This window comes from Emys orbicularis, chromosome 1 (assembly GCF_028017835.1).
Source record: "Emys orbicularis isolate rEmyOrb1 chromosome 1, rEmyOrb1.hap1, whole genome shotgun sequence".
In the NCBI taxonomy this organism is placed as follows: domain Eukaryota; kingdom Metazoa; phylum Chordata; order Testudines; family Emydidae; genus Emys; species Emys orbicularis.
Genome location: NC_088683.1, coordinates 73,988,155 through 74,008,250, shown reverse-complemented (window position 1 = coordinate 74,008,250; position 20,096 = coordinate 73,988,155). Strand labels below are relative to the sequence as shown.

At 42.8% G+C, this 20,096-nt stretch overlaps 1 protein-coding gene across 1 annotated transcript in view; it reads right to left on the bottom strand.

Annotated features, from left to right (window-relative positions):
- ZDHHC17 (zinc finger DHHC-type palmitoyltransferase 17) overlaps window positions 1-16,598 on the bottom strand; it is a 125,540-nt gene extending 108,942 nt beyond the window's left edge. Inside the window, exon 1 of the mRNA XM_065408882.1 lies at window positions 16,489-16,598. Coding sequence (XP_065264954.1) covers window positions 16,489-16,551 — 63 coding nt within the window. The 5' untranslated portion in view covers window positions 16,552-16,598. The remainder of the gene's footprint in view (window positions 1-16,488) is intronic.
- Window positions 16,599-20,096: the final 3,498 nt, after the last annotated feature.

Here is a 20,096-nt window from a genome sequence, read left to right as displayed (position 1 = left end):
GCACTATATACAAAGACTCCAAAATGTGGGACTGATTAAAAAAGTTGCATCTTTCCTCCCAGCGGACTTCTCCATATTACTAAATGTAGGGCAAGTTGCAGGAAAATTTGGCCATAATGCTCATCACATCCAGAGATACTTGTCACTATCTCAACCAAAAACTGGAGAGCTGATGCCCAGGAGAGAGAAAGGAGGAAAGAACATGAAAGCCTTCTTTTAAAATTGGATGTCTCCTAAGTGACAGCTAAGAAGGAAGCAGGTCCACACTGCTTGCAGCCTCATCTCCGAACAAGTTTGTGAAAACAGTCTACACAGCAATGCCGAAATAAATCTCTGCACTGACTTCAACGCATTTGTGCCCATTTATGAATTTGGCTCCATTACTGCAGTAATTCTAAAACTGGAGTGGAAAGATTTCTTCAGACCTACTCAAGGTGCAGTACTTGAATCCAATAGCTAATGTTGTGTTTTGTTGAAGATTCCTAAGCCACCTTTGTAAAAAATTGTCTTTTTTGTATCCTTTAATTTAAAATGGTATGTAGTGTTCATATTGCAATATAAACACAAGTACTTTTAAACAAAGTAGGTGCTTTTTGAGACATCTGTTGTCCAAAAGGAAACAAGAACCACAAATGTCTCTTTCCTAACGTGTAACATGTTGCAGCATAACTCAGCTAGTTAACTGAGACATTATTTCCTTTTTCTGTAAATATTTAGCCAGCAGCTGAGTTCTGTTGGGATGTACGACAGCTATTTCTAAGAAAAAACTGAAAGCTGCAGAAGTGTCTACTTTTATCCTGAATATACTGGATTATCACAACTAAAACCTGCACATGGATAAGAACCACAAATATGATGACCATAAAATAACTCTCTGTTGGTCTCAAGGATTTCAGCATACATAAGCTTACTGCAGAGTCAGAAACAAGCATTCAGTAGTCATGGACTGATGACATTAAAATTAATCTGAAATTAAGACAAAGATGGCATAATCATCCCAAAATTCAAATTCAGTCATGGAAATAAAATATTATACTTTTATATAGTGCCTTTTATTCCAAGGGACCTGAAAATGCTTCACAAGGTATATAAATACACCACTGTTTATATTCACCTTCTGCTGGTGAGTTTAGTCCTTATTAGATATCTAGTATATTTTTCAAGCCCTAGCTTAGATTGTTACTGTAAAATATTCTTTCTACCACTGAGCGTGACTACTCCAGAACCTTTCTCAATCCTAAAAGGGGAAGGAAGTTCATGTCACTGATCTTCATGACTTGAAAGTGTTTTTACCTATTACACATATACAGAATTGGCAGCTAGATTCTCAGATGCCTGAAATTAGGGCTGTCAAGCAATTAAAAATATTAATTGCAATTAATTGTGCGATAAAAATAATCACGATTAATCGCACTGTTAAACAATAGAATAGCATTTATTTAAATATTTTTAGAGGTTTTCTACATTTTAAAATATATTGATTTCAATTAAAACACAGAACACAAAGTGTACAGCACTCACTTTTCATTTATTTTTGATTACAAAAAAGAGAAATAGTATTTTTCAATTCACCTCATACAAGTAATGTAATGCAATCTCTTTATCATGAAAGCTGAACTCACAAATGTAGAATTATGTACAAAAATAAAACAATGTAAAACTTTAGAGCCTACAAGTCCATTCAATCCTTCTTCTTGTTCAACCAGTCACTCAGACAAACAAGTTTGTTTACATTTGGAGGAGATAATGCTGCCCGCTTCTTGTTTACAGCGTCACCTGAAAGTGAGAACAGACATTCGCATGGCGCTGTTGAAGTCGACGTCGCAAGATATTTATGTGCCAGATGCGCTATAGATTCATATGTCCCTTCATCTTCAACCACCTTTTCAGAGGACATGCGTCCATGCTGATGACAGGCTCTGCTCGATAATGATCCAAAGCAGTGCAGAACGACGCAAGTTCACATTCATCTTCTGAGTCAGATGCCACAAGCAGGTTGATTTTCTTTTTTGGTGGTTTGGTTTCTGTAGTTTCTGCATCACAGTGTTGCTCTTTTAAGACTTCTGAAAGCATGCTCCACACCTCGTACCTCTCAGATTTTGGAAGGCACTTCAGATTCTTAAACCTTGGGTCGAGTGCTGTAGCTATCTTTAGAAATCTCACATTGGTACCTTCTTTGCATGTTGTCAAATCTGCAGTAAAAGTGTTCTTAAAACGAACAACGTGCTAGGTCATCATCCGAGACTGCTATAATATGAAATATATGGCAGAATGCGGGTAAAACAGAGCAGGAGACATACTATTCTCCCCCAAGGAGTTCAGTCACAAATTTAATTAACGCATTATTTTTTAACGAGCGTCATCAGCATGGAAGCATGTTCTCTGAAATGGTGGCCAAAGCCTGAAGGGGCATACGAATATTTAGCATATGTGGCACGTAAATACCTTGCAATGCCAGCTACAAAAGTGCCACGTGAACGTCTGTTCTCACTTACAGATGACATTGTAAATAAGAAGCGGGCAGCATTATCTCCCATAAATGTAAACAAACTTGTTTGATTGGCTGAATAAGAAGTAGGACTGAGTGGACTTGTAGGCTCTAAAGTTTTACACTGTTTTGTTTTTGAGTGCAGTTTTGTAACAAAAAAAAAATCTACATTTGTAAGTTGAACTTTCACAATAAAGAGACTGCATTATGGTACTTGTATGAGGTGAATTGAAAAATACGATTTCTTTTGTTTATCATTTTTACAGTGCAAATATTTGTAATAAAAATAATATAAAGTGAGTGCTGTACACTTTGTATTCTGTGTTGTAATTTAAATCAATATATTTGAAAATGCAGAAAAACGTCCAAAATATTTAATAAATTTCAATTGGTATTCTATTGTTTAACAGTGTGATTAAAATTGTGATTAATTGCGAATAGTTTTTCTAATCGCAATTAATTTGAGGTAATTGCAACAGTTAACTGCGATTAATTAACAGCTCTACCTGAAAAGTTAATACTTCTGTCGGCATGCTGAAAGGACATACTGGTGAAGATTTTCACAAAAAATGTCAAGCCATAAAAGTGTAATAAGAAAGCACACTCATTCAAGTATACAGTCCTAGCCCTGTCTTTTAGTTACAGATATTTCACTTACAGTACAGTACTGCACCTGGTGCCACTAACATTAAGATGCCTCTACCCTTGTAACCATTTTCAGAACTGGATCTGTGCTAGATCCTGCTTCTGATGTCAAAGTAGTTGGAACACAATACGGGGAGAAATGTGTAAGAGAAGGGAAGTAGAGAAGTACTAGAGGACCCTCTTACTTTAAAGTTTTATTTTATTTGCAGGCAATTTTTAAGCTATTTTCTTTGTATAAAATAAAAGAAGTTAATTGGATTAACAAAATTATGGATGCAATCTAATTACATTATATATCCAAATATGAGTAAATCTTTGCTGAGCAGTAGTGATACTTCAAAAACAGATCTCTCTAGTATAAAGTATACAAAAATATGTACAAAAGAGACTTCTCACTGACCCCCCCCCCCCCAAGATTTTAGAGAGAGGAGAGGATTCTGCACAGACTGATAAGATCAAATCAACTGTAACTACATCATCTTCATACATAACTACTCACTCTCTCTCAAAAAAAAAAAAAAAGTTTACTAAAATAAAAGGCATTGTAATGGCTTGTTTTAAACCAGGGCTGGCCAACCTGTGGCTCTGGAGCCACATGCGGCTCTTCAGAAGTTAATATGCGGCTCCTCGTTCAGGCACTGACTCCGGGCCAGGAGCTACAGGCGCCAAATTTCCAATGTGCCAGGGGGTGCTCACTGCTCAACCCCTGGCTCTGCCACAGGCCCTGCCCCCACTCCACCCTTTCCCGCCCCCTCCCTTGAGCCTACAGTACCCTTGCTTCTCCCCTCTTCCCCTCCAGAGCCTCCTGCACGCCACGAAACAGCTGATCAGGAGGTGCAGGGAGGGAGGGGGAGGTGCCGATTGGCTGGGCTGCCGGTGGGCACGAGGCGCTGGGAGCCGGGGGGTGGTGGGGGTGAGCTGATGCGGGGCTGCTGACATATTACTGTGGCTCTTTGGCAATGTACATTGGTAAATTCTGGCTCCTTCTCAGGCTCAGGTTGGCCACCCCTGTTTTAAACTATGAAATCACATAAAAATGCATTGTCACTTAAATTTACTTTTTAGGTTTTTTTAAATTTTTTTGGTAATACAGTCATAGAAGCTAGAAAATTTGTTCCCCTGCCAGCACAGCCCTTTTTCATTTCCCAAACATTTTCTAATACTTTGAGAGATGAATTTAATATGGCTTTTTAAATTTAATTTTAAATTACTTCAATCTTAAAAGCATTTGATGTCAAAACACAATACTGTGCACCATCATGATGGATTATAACCTTGACCCTGCAAGCACTCCACACAGACAGACCCCTCAACCTGCCTGGAGCCCCAGGGAAGTTAATAGGAGGCTACCCAAATGAAGCGGCCTGTCAATCTGATTTGGGAATAATAAACCAAATTCATCCCAGGTGTAGCTGAGTTAAATGGAGTTATAGGAGGGTTGAGTTTGGCCCAATAAATTAGTCAGCTGTTTTTATTTTCTGGTGGAATGGAAGATTAAAGCATGTGAAAATACAGATTACTTTCCGCCCAGTTAATTTAAAAGGAAACTATCAAATTACAAATCCTACTCTGAGAATGTTTTACCTACCATTATTAAAGTAACAAAGACAACAGTAACAAAGATTAACAAAAAAATAGCTTCTCATTCCCTCCCTCCCCCACTTGGTTTACTTTGTGCATTTGACAGCTCTTTACATAGTCAGTTTCATTATTTCACTGTCACCATTTTCCAGCTTTATGTGGGCTCTTACTCAATAGCATGGGAAAGAAAAACATTTTTAAAAACGGGAAAATATGGCTGCAACACCCAAAACTGGCAGGTTCAGGTTTATCACCAGAAGCTACTTTTGACTTATTTTTTTAATTGAATTCATTTCAAACTGATGGTTAGTCAATATTTATGTCAAATTTTGACCCTAAAATTTTGTCACTCTCTCTTCACAGATGGGGTTCAGAACCTTTCCAACCTAAACAGAAGAGATATTCTCAGTATTTTTCCACATCTAGTGAGAAAGATATTCTCTCTGAGAATCATCTTTGAAACATAAACCCATTAAGAAACCAACAATTTCTAACTCTGTGGCTGCAAAGAAAAAACACCAAACATTAATCAACCAATGCAGTATTGCCTTCCTAATTCAAAAGAACTCCAGTCCATCTGTTGCTGCTCAAAGCTTTTTCTAATTTCAACAGTTAAAACTGACCAGATTCTTGTCTTGTTTTCATTTCTAATAGTCAGAAGGGCAGCAGTGAAACTGTCAAAAAGGAGCTCAGTTGAACTCTGCTGCAGACTGGGAAGACTACAATGCAGCAGAAGAGGCAAGGATTGCCGGTACTCAGCAGCACCCTGCTTCCTTTGAATTAGTGACAAAATTCTCACACTGGCTTCACTAGTACAAGATCCAGACTTACGGAGGAGTACTCAAAAATGTGGGGGAAGGGTAGAGAAATGGAGAACCTCACCCAAATTTGTACCAGCCAGGTGGCTCTGAACTTCAGTGGCCAAAGGGGGGAAGAAGGGAGGAGGAAGCTCCTTCCTTCCACACAAGTGGGGGTGAGAGCTTCCAGTTTATCAGACACTTACTAGCCAGACACAGATATGAAACATGGAGCCATGAGCACTGTTCAGGGATAGCACATTGTTAGAAATCCCAGTACACACACTTTCTGAGCAGCTAAGGGGCTGGAGATGGATTCTCCGGGCAGCAGATGCAATGTCAATCATTCACATCCATCTATGGTTAACAGGTTTTATACTCTGACCATTTGTTGTCTGGTAAAATTTGAGAGCTTCATGTGTGGATGCATGGGTGACTGTGGATGGAAAAGATTTTTGGGATAAAGTGGAAAAAAAGTATGGTAGAAAGCAAAAACAATATGAGAGACGTGAGCACACAAGGCAGAGAAAGGGATAAGTAAGAGCGTAGAAAGACAAAAGGAAAATATACAACATGATCTAATAATATAGGAAAAAAGAAAAACTGCAGTTGAGACAGAAAAAGAAAGGAGGTATAAGCAAAGAAGGAAGGAGGTAGTAAATAGATGTAACTTAATATTTCAACTTTGATCAGAGCAAACGAGGATTAACAGGTTGAAAGAGCCTATCCAAGTCCCTTATAACAAAATTTCTTCAGCTGAACTGTCTCATGCTTAGTCTAAGCCTCTAAGGGTATGTCTACACTGCAGCTACCCACGGTTGGCCCAGCTCAGCTGACTTGGGCTTGCAGGGTTCCGGCTAAAGGGCTCTTCAACAGCGATGCAGATATTCGGGCTCAGGGACCCTGCGAGGGGGGGGAGGGTTCAAGAGCCCAGACCAGCCCAAGCCCAAATGTCTACACCGCAATTAAACAGCCCCTTAGCCTGTGCCTGGCAAGCCCAAGTCAGCTGACATAGGGCAGCTGTGGATGTTTAATTGCAGTGGTGACATATCCAAAGTGACTTTTTTGAGAATGAAGAAAATCACACACACCACTGGTGAATAGGAGCAGATAAGGGTATGTCTACACTTGCAGAGTTTTTGCGCTGTAAGTTTCACCGGTGATAGGGAACCGATGAAAGAAAAGTGCTGGTTTGTGTACTCACTTAATTCCTCAGGTGTCAGAGAGGGTTTACACTAGCAGCACTTCCATGGTGGATGAGAGCAGTGCTGAAGCTATCCCACAGTGCAGCTCTCTTGATAGGTCTGGTGGGAAGGAGGGGGTGAGCGGAAGGCATTCTGGGACCCTGCTCAGTGCCCGGTGCTGCCCTGCTTCATGTCCCAGCAGCTCCATTATTTCCTTGTTTCTTTCCTGGCATTTTTTTTTTTAAACACCTCCTGCTGTCTGGCTGCTTACCCTGCCACATCTACAAGCAAAGGGAAAGGGAGTTTCAAACTTCCTGGGACTTGCAGGGGGAGGGGCAGACATCCCTTTACCTGGCATCAGAGCAGCGGAGATGCTGGCCAGAATGGTCACTTTTGGAACTATGGGATATCCTTTGGAAGCCAAAAGGTGTTTACACTGGTAGAACGTGTCTTCACTTTCACAACAGCGCAAAAAGAACAGCGGTAAGAGCTGTATGCCTCTTGTGAAGTGGTTTTCTTTTGCGGTGAAACTTCTGAGTTTCACCACAAAAAGTCATTAACAAGTGTAGACGCTCCCACGGTTTTAGTGCAAAAAAAGGGATATTTTGTGCTTGAAATGGCAAGTGTAGACATAGCCTAAAATGGAGATTTACTGACATCTGTGGATTTAAGCTTTCAACCTTAACTTTAACTTAATTTTTTGTAAACACATTTTCTTGTTTCTTTTTAGAAACAGAAACAAGTGACTGGCATTTAAAAAAAATCAACCTTTCCCACAAAATACACAATGCACAAACAATCCCGCCTGCCCATCTTCCATCCAACGACAAATACAAATTTCCCCAATTTTCCAGTAAGTAGACGAGGAAGGGGGAGAAGTTTGCTAAGCACACATAGAAGAGGATCCATAGGAAAAATTTTTTTTTTTTAAAAGAAGTTTTAAGGTTGTCTGAATAAGTGGTCTAAGAACAGAATACTGAAGCAGTAGCAACTCCAAATTATATATAGCAAGAGGCAACAAGCAGGTCAACATGCCTGCTTGGACATAAGGAGTGGAGTGAAATACTGTTGCTTACAGCTGTTACATATGGTTGTGGAGGACAAAAACAGATGGCTAGGACTCTTGTTCCTTTAAAATGTTAAGTAATATTGCTGCCAAGGGGTAATGTGATCAAATTTGTACAGCCAGATTCTGGTTTCTGATAGAGTTAATAAACCAATGCTTTTCAAAGGGAATCCTAACCAAAACAAAAACCAAAAAAAAACAATGAAGTACTAAAAGTTTCTGTGAAAATGCAGAATTGCATATAAAGGCATGGTATGCAATAACCAGATGAAGATTAGCTTTAAGAAATTCAGGAAACCAGGAGAGATTGTGGTAATGCTTAGACTATCAGCTCTTCAGGGCAGGGACTATGCCTACACATGTGTTTTATACAACAACTTGATCATGACCAGATTCTCTGGGTACAACCATAATAAAATATTAAACCACTTAATGAAATAAATAATAGAACTAGTAATTATAAGAAGTGTAGTTTAGTTTGTTACAATCAATCTTTTTCAAAATTGTTACCTCAGAGGACTAAAGAGTGAAAAACATAAAATTTGGATCATTACCTAATATGGAGTGTGCCCAATTTTACCTTACACTAGGGAGAAATCCTCAAAGCTAAGTAACCCATGAAGTACAGAGAAGCTGGATGCAGTGATTTTACCAAAAGTTGGGGCGGGGGGGAAGATCATATGTTTTATGAGAACAAATGATTGAGCTAAGACTCTACAAACTCTCAATTTACTTGCTTATCATGGACCAATACTACTGGTAAGATGCTCACAGTAAAAATCTCTCTAAAATGGGTACATAAAGCAATTAACTGCATTGTAGAGTGAACTATTGGCGATCTTGCAATTTTCTTCTGAAAAACAAGAGTTCCTCCTCTCAAATTTGGTAGAATTTAGGAAAACTTAGGACACACCTAATGTTGCACCTTGCTTTGATTAGCCATTCCTTTTATCTTATCTTTCATCCTTTCCTGACCCATCCCATTCTCTAGCCCAATGACTGTTCCACAGTCTATAAATACTTGGGGGGGGGGGGGGGGGAGAGAAGAGAGGGGAGAGAGAACAACTCTACAGTCCAGTGGTTAGGATATCCACCTGGGAGACCAGGAGCCATTGCCCCTGCTCTGATGAGCCTATTTACAGAGAGTGAAACAGCTGCAGCAGGAGAAATTAAGAGTCTGTCTACACTACAATAAAACAGCCATGGCTGGCACAGGTCAGCTGACTGGGCTTACGGAACTCGGGCTGCAGACTATAAAATTGAAATGTAAACGGTAGGGCTCAAGGTGGAGCCCAGGTTCTGGGACCTTCCTCCCTCATGGGTCTCAGAGCCCAGGCTCCAGCTAGAGCCTGAATGTCTACACTGCAGCCTGAGTCAGCTAACCTGAGCTAGTCACAGGTGTTTTATTGCCATGTAGACATATCCTTAAGGAGCCTCACATCAGAATATCCCATAGCTCAGTGGTTAGAGCACCTTCCTGAGGTGGTTGGGAGACTTGTGTTCAAAGCCTCTCTCCCTCTCCGGCAGATGGGGGAAATTGAACCTGGGTCTTCAACATCCCAGGCAAGTGCTTTACCCACTCGGTTAAAAGTTATAAGGTGGGCAACACCACCTCCACTAGCTAGATTTCGAATGGGACCCAATCCAGTAGGCAGCCAAACACTGATCTTCCCTGGTTAGCAAACAGCTCTGTAGTTTAGGCTGGAGATACTTGTTCAGACTCCTAAAATGAGGCAGCAGTACACATGCTCAAAGGCAGAAACTTGGGTGCTTTGAGAACTTTCACTCTGAATGAGTTTAGGCATCTACAGGGTTCGGTGTGAGTTTTGTGAATCGTAGTGGAGCCTGAAACTGGGACTTAGCTGCCTAAATCCCTTGTGAATCCAGTTAGGTGCCTAAATCCCTTGTGAATCCAGGCCTGAATCATTAGTCATTCTAATTCCATCCCAGACTCAGGATATTGCCCATGGTTAGCCAAGGTCTATGATGTCCAATCTATTCCTAGTCATTTCGTATGCCAGTAGACCTTTCTTTTTCCTTTAGAGAAACAAAGCTCCTGTACAATTAAGTGATCATGTCCTAATTGTTTAAAACTATAGTTCAAACTGTGGACTGCAAAGCTCTGAAGAATCACATAATGCCTCTAGAAACACCTGCTGATGTCAGATAGAAGAGAAGCCAACCCAACCCCATGGGGTTGCTGTTGTCAATAAAGGACCTTAGATGCCTCCATGAAGAATTAAACCAAGTATGTGCCAGGATAACAGGTACTTAAGAGCTACTGAGGGTCTATCTTGTCTATGAAAAGTGGTTGAGTTTAGGTCAGGTTTAGCTAACACATTAACTAAGCCTGAGCTAAACATCACCTTTTTCCTAGCATAGATAACACATTTAGCAGGATTTTAGCTGGTCATGGGGTAGCCTCGGCTAAAACTCAACAGATAAAACCCTGGTTTAAAGAGATACCATGAACTTGTGTGTGCACTTACTTTCACTGGGAATTTTTTTCCTACTGTATCACAATATTTTTACTGCTACAAGAGGAGTAGCAAAAATGACAAAAAAATAAGTCCTCTGTTCTCCAATTATCATTATTCAGTTTGTTTACTTTGTGCATTTGAAAGCACTTGGGTATAACCTACTTCCCCTGTACATCAGTTTCTCTTAACTGTGGGGGGTCTTCCACACAATAATAAGGGAGAATACTTAAAAAAAAAAAAAAATAAAGCTGGAAAGTGTGATTGTAAAAAATTGAAGGGAAAGTTTTGTACCCAAAACAAGATTTAACTTTTTTTGGAAACTGACAAAAGTTCAAGTGGATAGCGTTTCCTTAAAAAACCTCAGAAAAACATATTTGAAAAAGCCTTCTGTTATTTTAATTTCAAGCATTCCAAAATAATCCTTTCACTGAAGGCAAAAATTGAAAGTGGAAGAATTCTTCTTAGCAAAGTCAACCACCAAACTAAATGATTAATCCTGCACATTTCCCAATGCGGATGCAAATTTTTACATTACAAAGGGGTGGACAAAGATACTCAACTAGAGACATTAATCCAACCACTATATTTGGAGGTCAGAAAAATCATGGGATTTCATCCACAGATGAGGAGGAGTAAGTCGTGCTGGTTCAAAAGTGAGGGCTTGTCTACACTTACACTGGTGCAGCTGTGCTGCTGTAGTACCTAGTGAAAACACTACCTATGCCGACAGGAGAGCTCTGTCTACACCGGGAGTTAGGTTGGTATACTTTTGTCACTCAGGAGTGTGGATTTTCCACACCCCTGAGCAACATAGTTATATCGACATAGGTTTGTAGTGTGCACCAGGTCTGAGCACTAGTCTACATTAAGGCACTACATTGCTGAGGCGCATCTGGTGAAGATGGGCTATGACCATGGGAGAATGCTCTCCCGTCGGCAAAATTACTCCACCTCAGTGAGAGGCAGATTTTCCAAGAGGAGTTCTTTATATATTCATCTTCAAATGTTTAAACAAAAATAATAACGCCTAATGAGTTTGAATTAAAGTATTTTTGTATGCTATTTACTGCTTTATTAAAATCATTTTAACAATGCACAAATCCTCACTTACCATGAATCTACTTATATAGCAGTATTTAGCAACTGAATCAATCCTTTGCCATGGCTGTAAGTAACGCAATATTTCATATCAACATGTCTCCAAACTTTAGTTTAAGTTATTAAAATAGTGTGCCCTTCTGCAATGTATGGTACTTGACACAAAACAGTGCTAAAAACTGAACTTTGTCAACTAGAGGTAGAAGCTTCTTCAGAAAGATCTTGGTAGTGTGACCGGTGTGTTAATTTTAGTGAACAACAAAATACTATGGTGAAGTTGTGCCAGGTTGGACAGGTTCTGAGAACAGTTGTAGAAATTCCCTCAGTACACCTGATTTCTCCCCTCTCTCTCCTGGGATTGAAACTAAATTATACAAATGGCAAGCATCATCAGTTCAGCACCAAAAAATAATGTAAATCAACTGATTACTCCATTCTAACCCAGCATTTTCCTTTACAGTAGCAACAATTTACAACACTTTTTACAGGTGCCAACACCAATGCAGCTTTTTCAATTAGTTTGACTAGAGTACTGAGACAAATTTTGTTGAAATCCTCCCTTTAAAGACTTCGGTCTTCAACACTTCTCCTTGTATCCGCAGGGTACATTTGTATATTCAACACTCCCTCTGCTCTCCCAAAAAAATAGCTATGCACACACCTTAAAGCTTGCTAAGTGACAACAACATAGTTTCTTATGATTTACACAAAACCCAAACACTTAAAAAGCAAGGATATGAATAGTTAAGGACAAAAATATATATCACTGTTCACCAAAAAAAAACATTTCTATTCGAGTATAAAATATTCATACCACAACAACCTTAATCTCTGATCTCTGGATTATAATGGGTTTATTTTTGTATGTATGTGTTATTTGATATCAAAAATCAAAGTATTTTCTTTTAAGCAATGCTTTTAAATGGACAATATTTGCAGTTAAATCAACTGACAGTAATTTTTTTGGTAAAGTTCTTATCATTGCTGTTTCTTGAGAATAATCTTGAACAGGCAGTTATTCAGAAAAGCGCATAACTAACTTTACGTATGTATAGGAGTTTGCCTTATCAATTTATATTATTAACTTGTACATAGAGAGTTTTTGGTTTCTTTTTCAGGAGAATTGTGTGTTGTGTTTTCATCAGTACTTTCAACATTTATTTTGGATCAGTGTTAAGGTTGTACTGTGATGAAAAATATTTTTTTAACATAAAAACCAGACGCCTACATCTTTCAAAAGTAACAAGTGATTTTTGAGCATTCAACTTGACACTTTAAAAAAAGCCTGATTTTCCAAGAGTTGGGGAGGCCCTGCTCAGCTGTCTCGTTTGGCATCCAAAAGAGGCACCCATAATTTCTAATCACTTAGCATATAGGAAGTTTTAGGATTAATTATACCCTTCAATTATTCATTTCCCTGCTTTTAAGTGATGCGTTTTGTGTATGTTGTGATAGGTTTGATAAATTGATAATATGCATAACTAACTGGCTTTTCAAATGAAGATTCCTGGGTTTTGGAATTTCCTGATTTGGGAATTTACAAATGGGTGTTTCTTTTTTGTAGGTAAATGAAGATACTTTATTTTTCATAAATAAATGGGACGATGATTAAAATAAAGGGTGCTTGTCAAGCTAATAACGGCTCCTGAAAGACAGCCTCATTCAATGAAAACCTAGCAAGATACATATTTTCACTGTGTAGCTAAATTTGCCATGTATTCACCGAACAGCCTAACTTGACTTTGAGCAGGTTAGAAAGGTTAAACCAGGGATCGGCAACCTTTGGCACGCGGCTCGCCAGGGTAAGCCCCCTGGCGGGCCGGGCCAGTTTGTTTACCTGCCGCTTTGGCCGATCGCGGCTCCCACTGGCTGCAGTTCGCCGCTCCAGGCCAATGGGGGCTGCAGGAAATGGCGCAGGCAGAAGGATGTGCAAGCCGCGGCTTCTCGCAGCCCCCAGGCCATGAACCTGGATTCTATTGTGCTATGCACTGTATAAACACAGAACAAAAAGATGGTCCCTGCCTAAGTTCCCTCTAAGCTGCGCAGCTACGCAGCAGGCTGTAAAGGGCCGCACGGGCGTGCAGCCACAGGGGCCTGGAGAGGAGAGAGCTAGGGGTGGACGGGGAGGAGTACAGGACTGCCGGCAGGGAGAGGTGCCTCTCCCCTGGTCCCAGAGCTGCGTCTGGCAGGGAGAGGAGCCTCTCCGCCGGAGCTGCTGCCGGCGGGGAGAGGCGCCTCTCCCCTGGCCCCAACCCCGGGGCTGCTGCGATGAGACAAGGCTGGGGGGAGTCCTCTCTCCTGGGGGCAGCCTGCACCCAAACCCCTCATCCCCTGCCCCACCCCAGAACCCTCATCCCCTCCCTCAGCCCTGAGCCCCTCCCATACACCAAACCCCTCATCCCCAGCCCCACCCCAGAGCCCGCACCCCCAGCCAGAGCCCTCACTCTTCTGAACCCCAAGCCCAACCATCTGCCCTAGCCCTGAGCCCCCTATCAAAGTAACGAGTTTAGATTTTCAGCACTCTTCTCCATCTCTGTCCCTTCTGCCAAAATTCATTATTACTCTCCTGTTTTGCAGCTGAGCCTCTTGTCAACACACACAAAAATCAAGTTTTGTCACTTGGACGCAGGGCTTTGGAGCTGTGTTCCGGCTCCGCTCCAGCTCCAGGCAAAAACCTGCAGCTCCGCTGCTCCGGAGCTGCTCCGGGCTCCAGCTCTGGGCTCCGCTCCAAAGCCCTGCTTGGACAGGAATTGGTGTCCTTCAACACTTTTCTGTAAAGGTAATGTACATGGGGATATTTGAGTATTTAGGCCCCATCCTTCAAACACTGAACTCCAGTGTACAACTTTGCTCACAAGTAGTCCCAACTGTCTTCAATAAGATATGCCTGTGCAGACCTTCGTCACACAAGCAAAGGGTTCACAGGATCTTGTGAGTGCAACTACAGAACGTCTCTTTTTCAACTCCAGCAACATCATCCATATTAATATCGCTTCTACTTTAAAATCATCTGTATTAGGGATTCCAGGACCTGAGCCAATGCCCAATGAAATCAGTGGAAAGACTAGAGGATGACTGAAAGAGAGAGAGAGAGAGAGTCTAAAATGAAATCCTTTGGTTGAAATCTAACTATACAAAGTAATACTGGACTGTCATTTTCTTCTTTGGATTTAAACAGAAGTCTCCTTCAGGAACATTTTTAAGTTTGTTTTGGGTAGAGGCTAGGAGGAAGAGCATAGTTATTGTTTATACTACTTATTCTATCATTACTTTGTAAACTACTGTATTCAGTTTCAGATACCAAAGAAACAATATCTGATTTTACTGCCTTATCACCACCACCTTGGCATATAAAACAAAAATGTAACCAATGTTGAGAATACCTGTTTTACTATGAACTCTGCAAATATAATTATTCTAAATTAGCAAACAATTTTCAGCAATATATTTTCAGCTCACAGTGATTCTCCTAACAGTTTGTACATGCTTTATTTTTTTGTTCCTTCAAATTTTGTCAGTCTATAAATTAGGGTTCTAACCTTGCAATGCAATCAGCACAAGCAGACCTTTGCAATTCTCTGGGGACTTCATGTTTTCTCCAATTTTAGAATATTTGACCAATATTTTCCCCTTACATCTCACTCCAAAGGAGAAAGTATCTGCTACAGAAGGTTAGACAAATACCTTAGGACAATTTTGAAAACTCCATTCATAAAAAGAGATGATGTAGAACTTCAGATACCAAGAGTATTTATTCAAAGTTAGAAAGGAGGTGATCACCTAGCGTGAACAACAACAAGCAGCATATTTACTTGCACTCCACCCAAGCTACCACCAAAGAACCTGTTTGCAGAGCACTGCTTGTCACTTAGGTATTGCAGTGTCTGATTTTGGAGCCTAGATCTCATTTTTAAATGAGATTTAGGAGCATACTCCTGTTGACTGGAGTGGTTCCTAAGTGTCAAAAGCCTGTATGAAAATGAGAAGGACACAAAGTCACATTTAGCACTATAATGTCTCTTTAGATATCAAGAAACCTAAAAGCATCTTTAAAATATTTGTTATGGAAAAGTAATACCATCTGTTTGACAAAACCTGGTACCTGGCACACCTGTTATTTATCTTTTCATAGGCTAAGAAAACAAGTCTTACAATCCTCACCATATTAGATGGGTAAGAGTTCACACACAAAACTTTTGTTTATACTATAAACCATCAGAGGGGATCTGGATCATGTTTATACATGGTTGACACACAAACAAGGGCTCTCTTTCAGTATGAAACATTACCTAAAGTGACCTCTACATGTTATCAAGTAATTTTACAATTTTATTAAAGCGAATGTTAAAAAAATAGATAGTACACAGGTTAAGAAAAGAGCGTCTGTACAAATACTCCAGCACTTGTCCAGTATACTGAGTGGGGTGGGGGGAAGTAACGACAAACACACACAGCCCAGCAAGTTCTGGACTGAGCCAGACCAGGCCCAATTTCTTACAGCAAACTGTAGCTCAAGAACAGCAGGAAGCGTTTATTCCAGGTCTGAACCGTTTGCCACCAGTAGCTTAGCTGTAACCCTCCTATGCTGTATAAACAAGCCCTGCGGTGTCAGGGATGGTGGGGAGGAGGGTGCTACTCCGCCAGGCAGTGAGCGATGCTGTACGGAGCCATGTGCCTTGCGGAGTCTCCCACAGGGCCGTGCAGAGCTGTGCCCGAACAGCGGAGCGCTCACCTGTGGACCGGGCAGGGATGCCACAGCCTGCACCGCTCCCCGCGCTCCCCCCGGCCGGGAGGGACAAGCGCCCCGCTCGCAGTGCCCCTCGCCACCCCAGAGGCAGCTGAGGCGGGTCCCCGCGCTGCATCCCGGCGGGACCCTCCCCCTGTGTCCCGAGGCGGTGACAGGGCGCAGCCCCCCAACCCTTCGCCCCGCGGAGCCCCGGGGTAAGGGAAACGGCGGCCTCTTCCCTCAGCGCAGCCGCCCCCGCGCCCGGCCCCCAGGCCAAGGCAGCCGCAGCCAGCGCCCTCCACCCCCGCCCCGGCGGCCGCGCCACCCGCACAGCAGCCGGCTGGGAGCGGAGAGCGGGCGGCAGCCGCGCCCCCCACAGCCCGCCCCCCACGCGGCGAGAGCCCGGGGCGCGGCGGGCCTCACCTCGGGGTGCAGGATGGGGACGCAGCCCGCTTCTTTCTCGTACTCATCCAGAGGCGCCGCCATCTTGGTGCGAGCCCGCCGCCCGCTGCATGCTGGGTAGCGCGCTGGGGAGGGGAGGGAGACCCGAGAAGGTGGCCGCGGCGGGGATGCTGCGCTGTGGGAGGGGCCCCAGGCAGGGCTGGGGCCAGGATATTTTGTGCCCTGGGCAAAAGTTCCACCTTGTGCACCCCAGAAGCATCGCTTATTGTAAACTTTCAAAAACGAATACTGCATAATATGGCATTGATCATTAGCACTAATACACGTTATTGGACCCCATATCTGCTCTGGCGACACCATCAGAGAACCAGCCACATCAGCCACACCATCAAGGGCTCATTCACCTGCACGTCTACCAATATGATATGCGCCATCATGTGCCAGCAATGCCCCTCTGCCATGTACACTGGCCAAACCAGACAGTCCCTACGTAAAAGAATAAATGGACACAAATCAGACATCAGGAATGGTAACATACAAAAGCCAGTAGGTGAACACTTCAATCTCCCTGGACATTCTAGAACAGATTTAAAAGTCACTATTCTTGAACAAAAAAACTTCAGAAACAGACTTCAAAGAGAAACAGCGGAACTAAAATTCATTTGCAAATTTAACACCATTAATTTGGACTTGAATAGGGACTGGCTGGCTCATCACAGAAGCAGCTTTGCCTCTCCTGGAATTGACACCTCCTCATCTATTATTGGGAGTGGACTACATCCACCCTGATTGAATTGGCCCTGTCAACACTGGTTCTCCACTTGTGAGGTACTCCCTTCTCTTCATGTGTCATTATATAATGCCTGCATCTGTAACTTTCACTCCATGCATCTGAAGAAGTGAGGTTTTTTACCCATGAAAGTTTATGCCTAAATAAATCTGTTAGTCTTTAAGGTGCCACCGGACTCCTTGTTGTTTTTATAAAATTAGAATGGCAGATACTCCCTCATACTGGGAGATCAGGTTTGGTGGGGAAGGGAAGCAGACTGGGTTCGGTCAGTGGGGGTTCGGGTTTGGCTGGGGAGTGCAAGGGGAGCAGAATGGGTTCGGTTACTGGGAGGATCGGGTTTGGCTGGGGAGGGGACGGGAAGCAGACCGAGTTTGGGTGTGGAGGGCGCAATCTGGGTTTGGTCGGGGGCGGCGGGCAGGGTTGGATTCAAAGAGCCGCAAGGTGAAATGGGCGCACTCCTATCCAGTCCCTGGCATGCAGCAGTGGGCCAAGTGCGATTGCAACAGGGCAATGGGAGCGTGTCGTCTGCTTTGCCTTCACGAGTCCGTCCTGCGCCCGGGAGTTGAATGCTGGACTCTCGCTCCAGCACAGGGGCGTGGGGCAGGCAGAACTGTGAGGCAGAGAGTGCACGGCCCTCACGCCAAAGCAGGGTCAGCAGGGTAGAAAGCTGGGGCGCAGGGAGGTGGGATAAAGTGGCTTAGCCGCCCCTCCACACGAGAGAGCCCACAGAGCTGCCAGCCGTGGCGTCCCTCCCTTCTGTCCCCAGGGAGCAGAGCCTCTGCCTGGAAATCCTGCAGCCCTCTCTCCGAGCATGCCATGTGCAAGCCGGCCCTGGCCTGCACCACACTGACAGCACAGCTCAGTCCCAGGGGGAGTCTTACACTTCCTGCCGCAAGCTGCTCCACTCTCCTTCTGGCTGCTTTGCAATCTACAAGACAGAGGAGCTATTACTGTAATGTACCTACCAACACAGCAATATCTGTACAATTATCAATTCACAATCAAAGGACTTCGCTGGCTTTCTAAATGGCAGGAGAGCAATTCATTGGAAGCGTGGTTCTTATCATATATGTCCTCCCTACAGTCTGCGATCTGCAGCCAGCGTCTTGATTGGCAGCAGCGCCCCCAAATCTTGGCGCCCTAAGCGGCCGCCTAGTTTGCCTAGTGGTTGTACCGGCCCTGTGCATAAAACAGTGTTAGAATATACCATTAAACAAACATGAAACAATTAACAATTACCATTCTGCAAGCAGTGGACGGCTGCCTACAAGATGGGGTGGGGCAGTTCTCACTCAGCAGCAGGCATCCAGCTTTATTGACAGGCATACACACAAGCGGTCCTTTTGAATTAAGCAAAAATCAGACTTACACTCTGTCAAGGCTGTATCCCCACTTTGAACTTTAGGGTACAAATGTAGGGGCCTGCATGAGGACTTCTAAGCTTAACTACCAGCTTAGTTCTGGTCCGCTGCCACCATTCCCTACCCTGGGAAGCTTTTAGAAACCTCTCACCAATTCCCTGGTGAATACAGATCCAAACTCCTTGGATCTTAAAACAAGGAGAAATCAATCAGGTTCTTAAAAAGAAGGCTTTTAATTAAAGAAAAAAGTAAAAATCATCTCTGTAAAATCAGTATGGAAAATAACTTTACAGGGTAATCAAACTTAAAGAGCTCAGAGGACCCCCCTCTGTCTTAGGTTCAAAGTACAGCAAACAAAGATAAACACTCTGGTAAAAGGTACATTTACAAGTTGAGAAAACAAAGTAAAACTAAGACGCCTTGCCTGGCTTTTTTACTTACAAGTTTGAAATATGAGAGACTTGTTTAGAAAGATGGGGAGAACCTGGATTGATGGCTGGTCCCTCTCAGTCCCAAGAGGGAACAACCCCTTCAAACAAAGAGCACACACAAAAGCCTTTCCCCCCCCCCCAAGATTTGAAAGTATCTTGTCCCCTTATTGGTCCTTTGGGTCAGGTGTCAGCCAGGTTACCCGAGCTTCTTAACCCTTTACAGGTAAAAGGATTTTGGAGTCTCTGACCAGGAGGGATTTTAGTACTGTACACAGGAGAGCTGTTACCCTTCCCTTTATAGTTATGACACACTCCTTGTCTCAATCTCTCTGATTCGTCTTAAGGTCCTTCTGCTCTGTCACTCTTTCACATTCTCCAGTCCCCAGTCTCCTCCCTCTTCCTCCGATCTCTCTAGTCTTCTGCTGCTGCTTCTCAATTATCTTCTCCTTCCCTCTCTTCTTCTCCTACCACTCACGTTTTACCTTGCCAGCTGTCTCCTTATATTCAGTTCCCTGACCTTTTCTGATTGGCTGAATGAGTTGCCACCCATGCAGGGAGCAGGCAGCTTGAAAGGTCAACCAATCAGCTTTACCCTTACCTCATAGCTACTCCTCCTTCTGCCCCCTCCCTGCAGGTGTTTTGAGTCATCCTCCTAAACTTTCTTCAACCCTTATTTCTGATTTGCTATTCATCAATTTAGTTTGTGTCCTCCATCTTGGGAGTTCCTAATAGAAAATAGTGGTGGCCATGTTGGATTTTTAACTACAAACTATCATTAATTATAATTTCCCTAAAACTTCTAACTTAAAACGAACTATTTCTTGCACACTAAAGCACTCTGATGCTAACACTGCCTTTGAAATGCTAATTGGGAGAGGTGAATTGTTACAACGTTTCTCACTTCCCCATCCCCCACCCCCTTCTCTGGCTGTCAGTCTCTCTCTCCAAGGTGCTGCAAACTACACAGAAGTTAAGCAAGTGAAAAAGAAAGGTAAAAGAAAGCCTCTGGTAACACTCCCCTCCTTGCTGGTATGATAGACTCGTTTA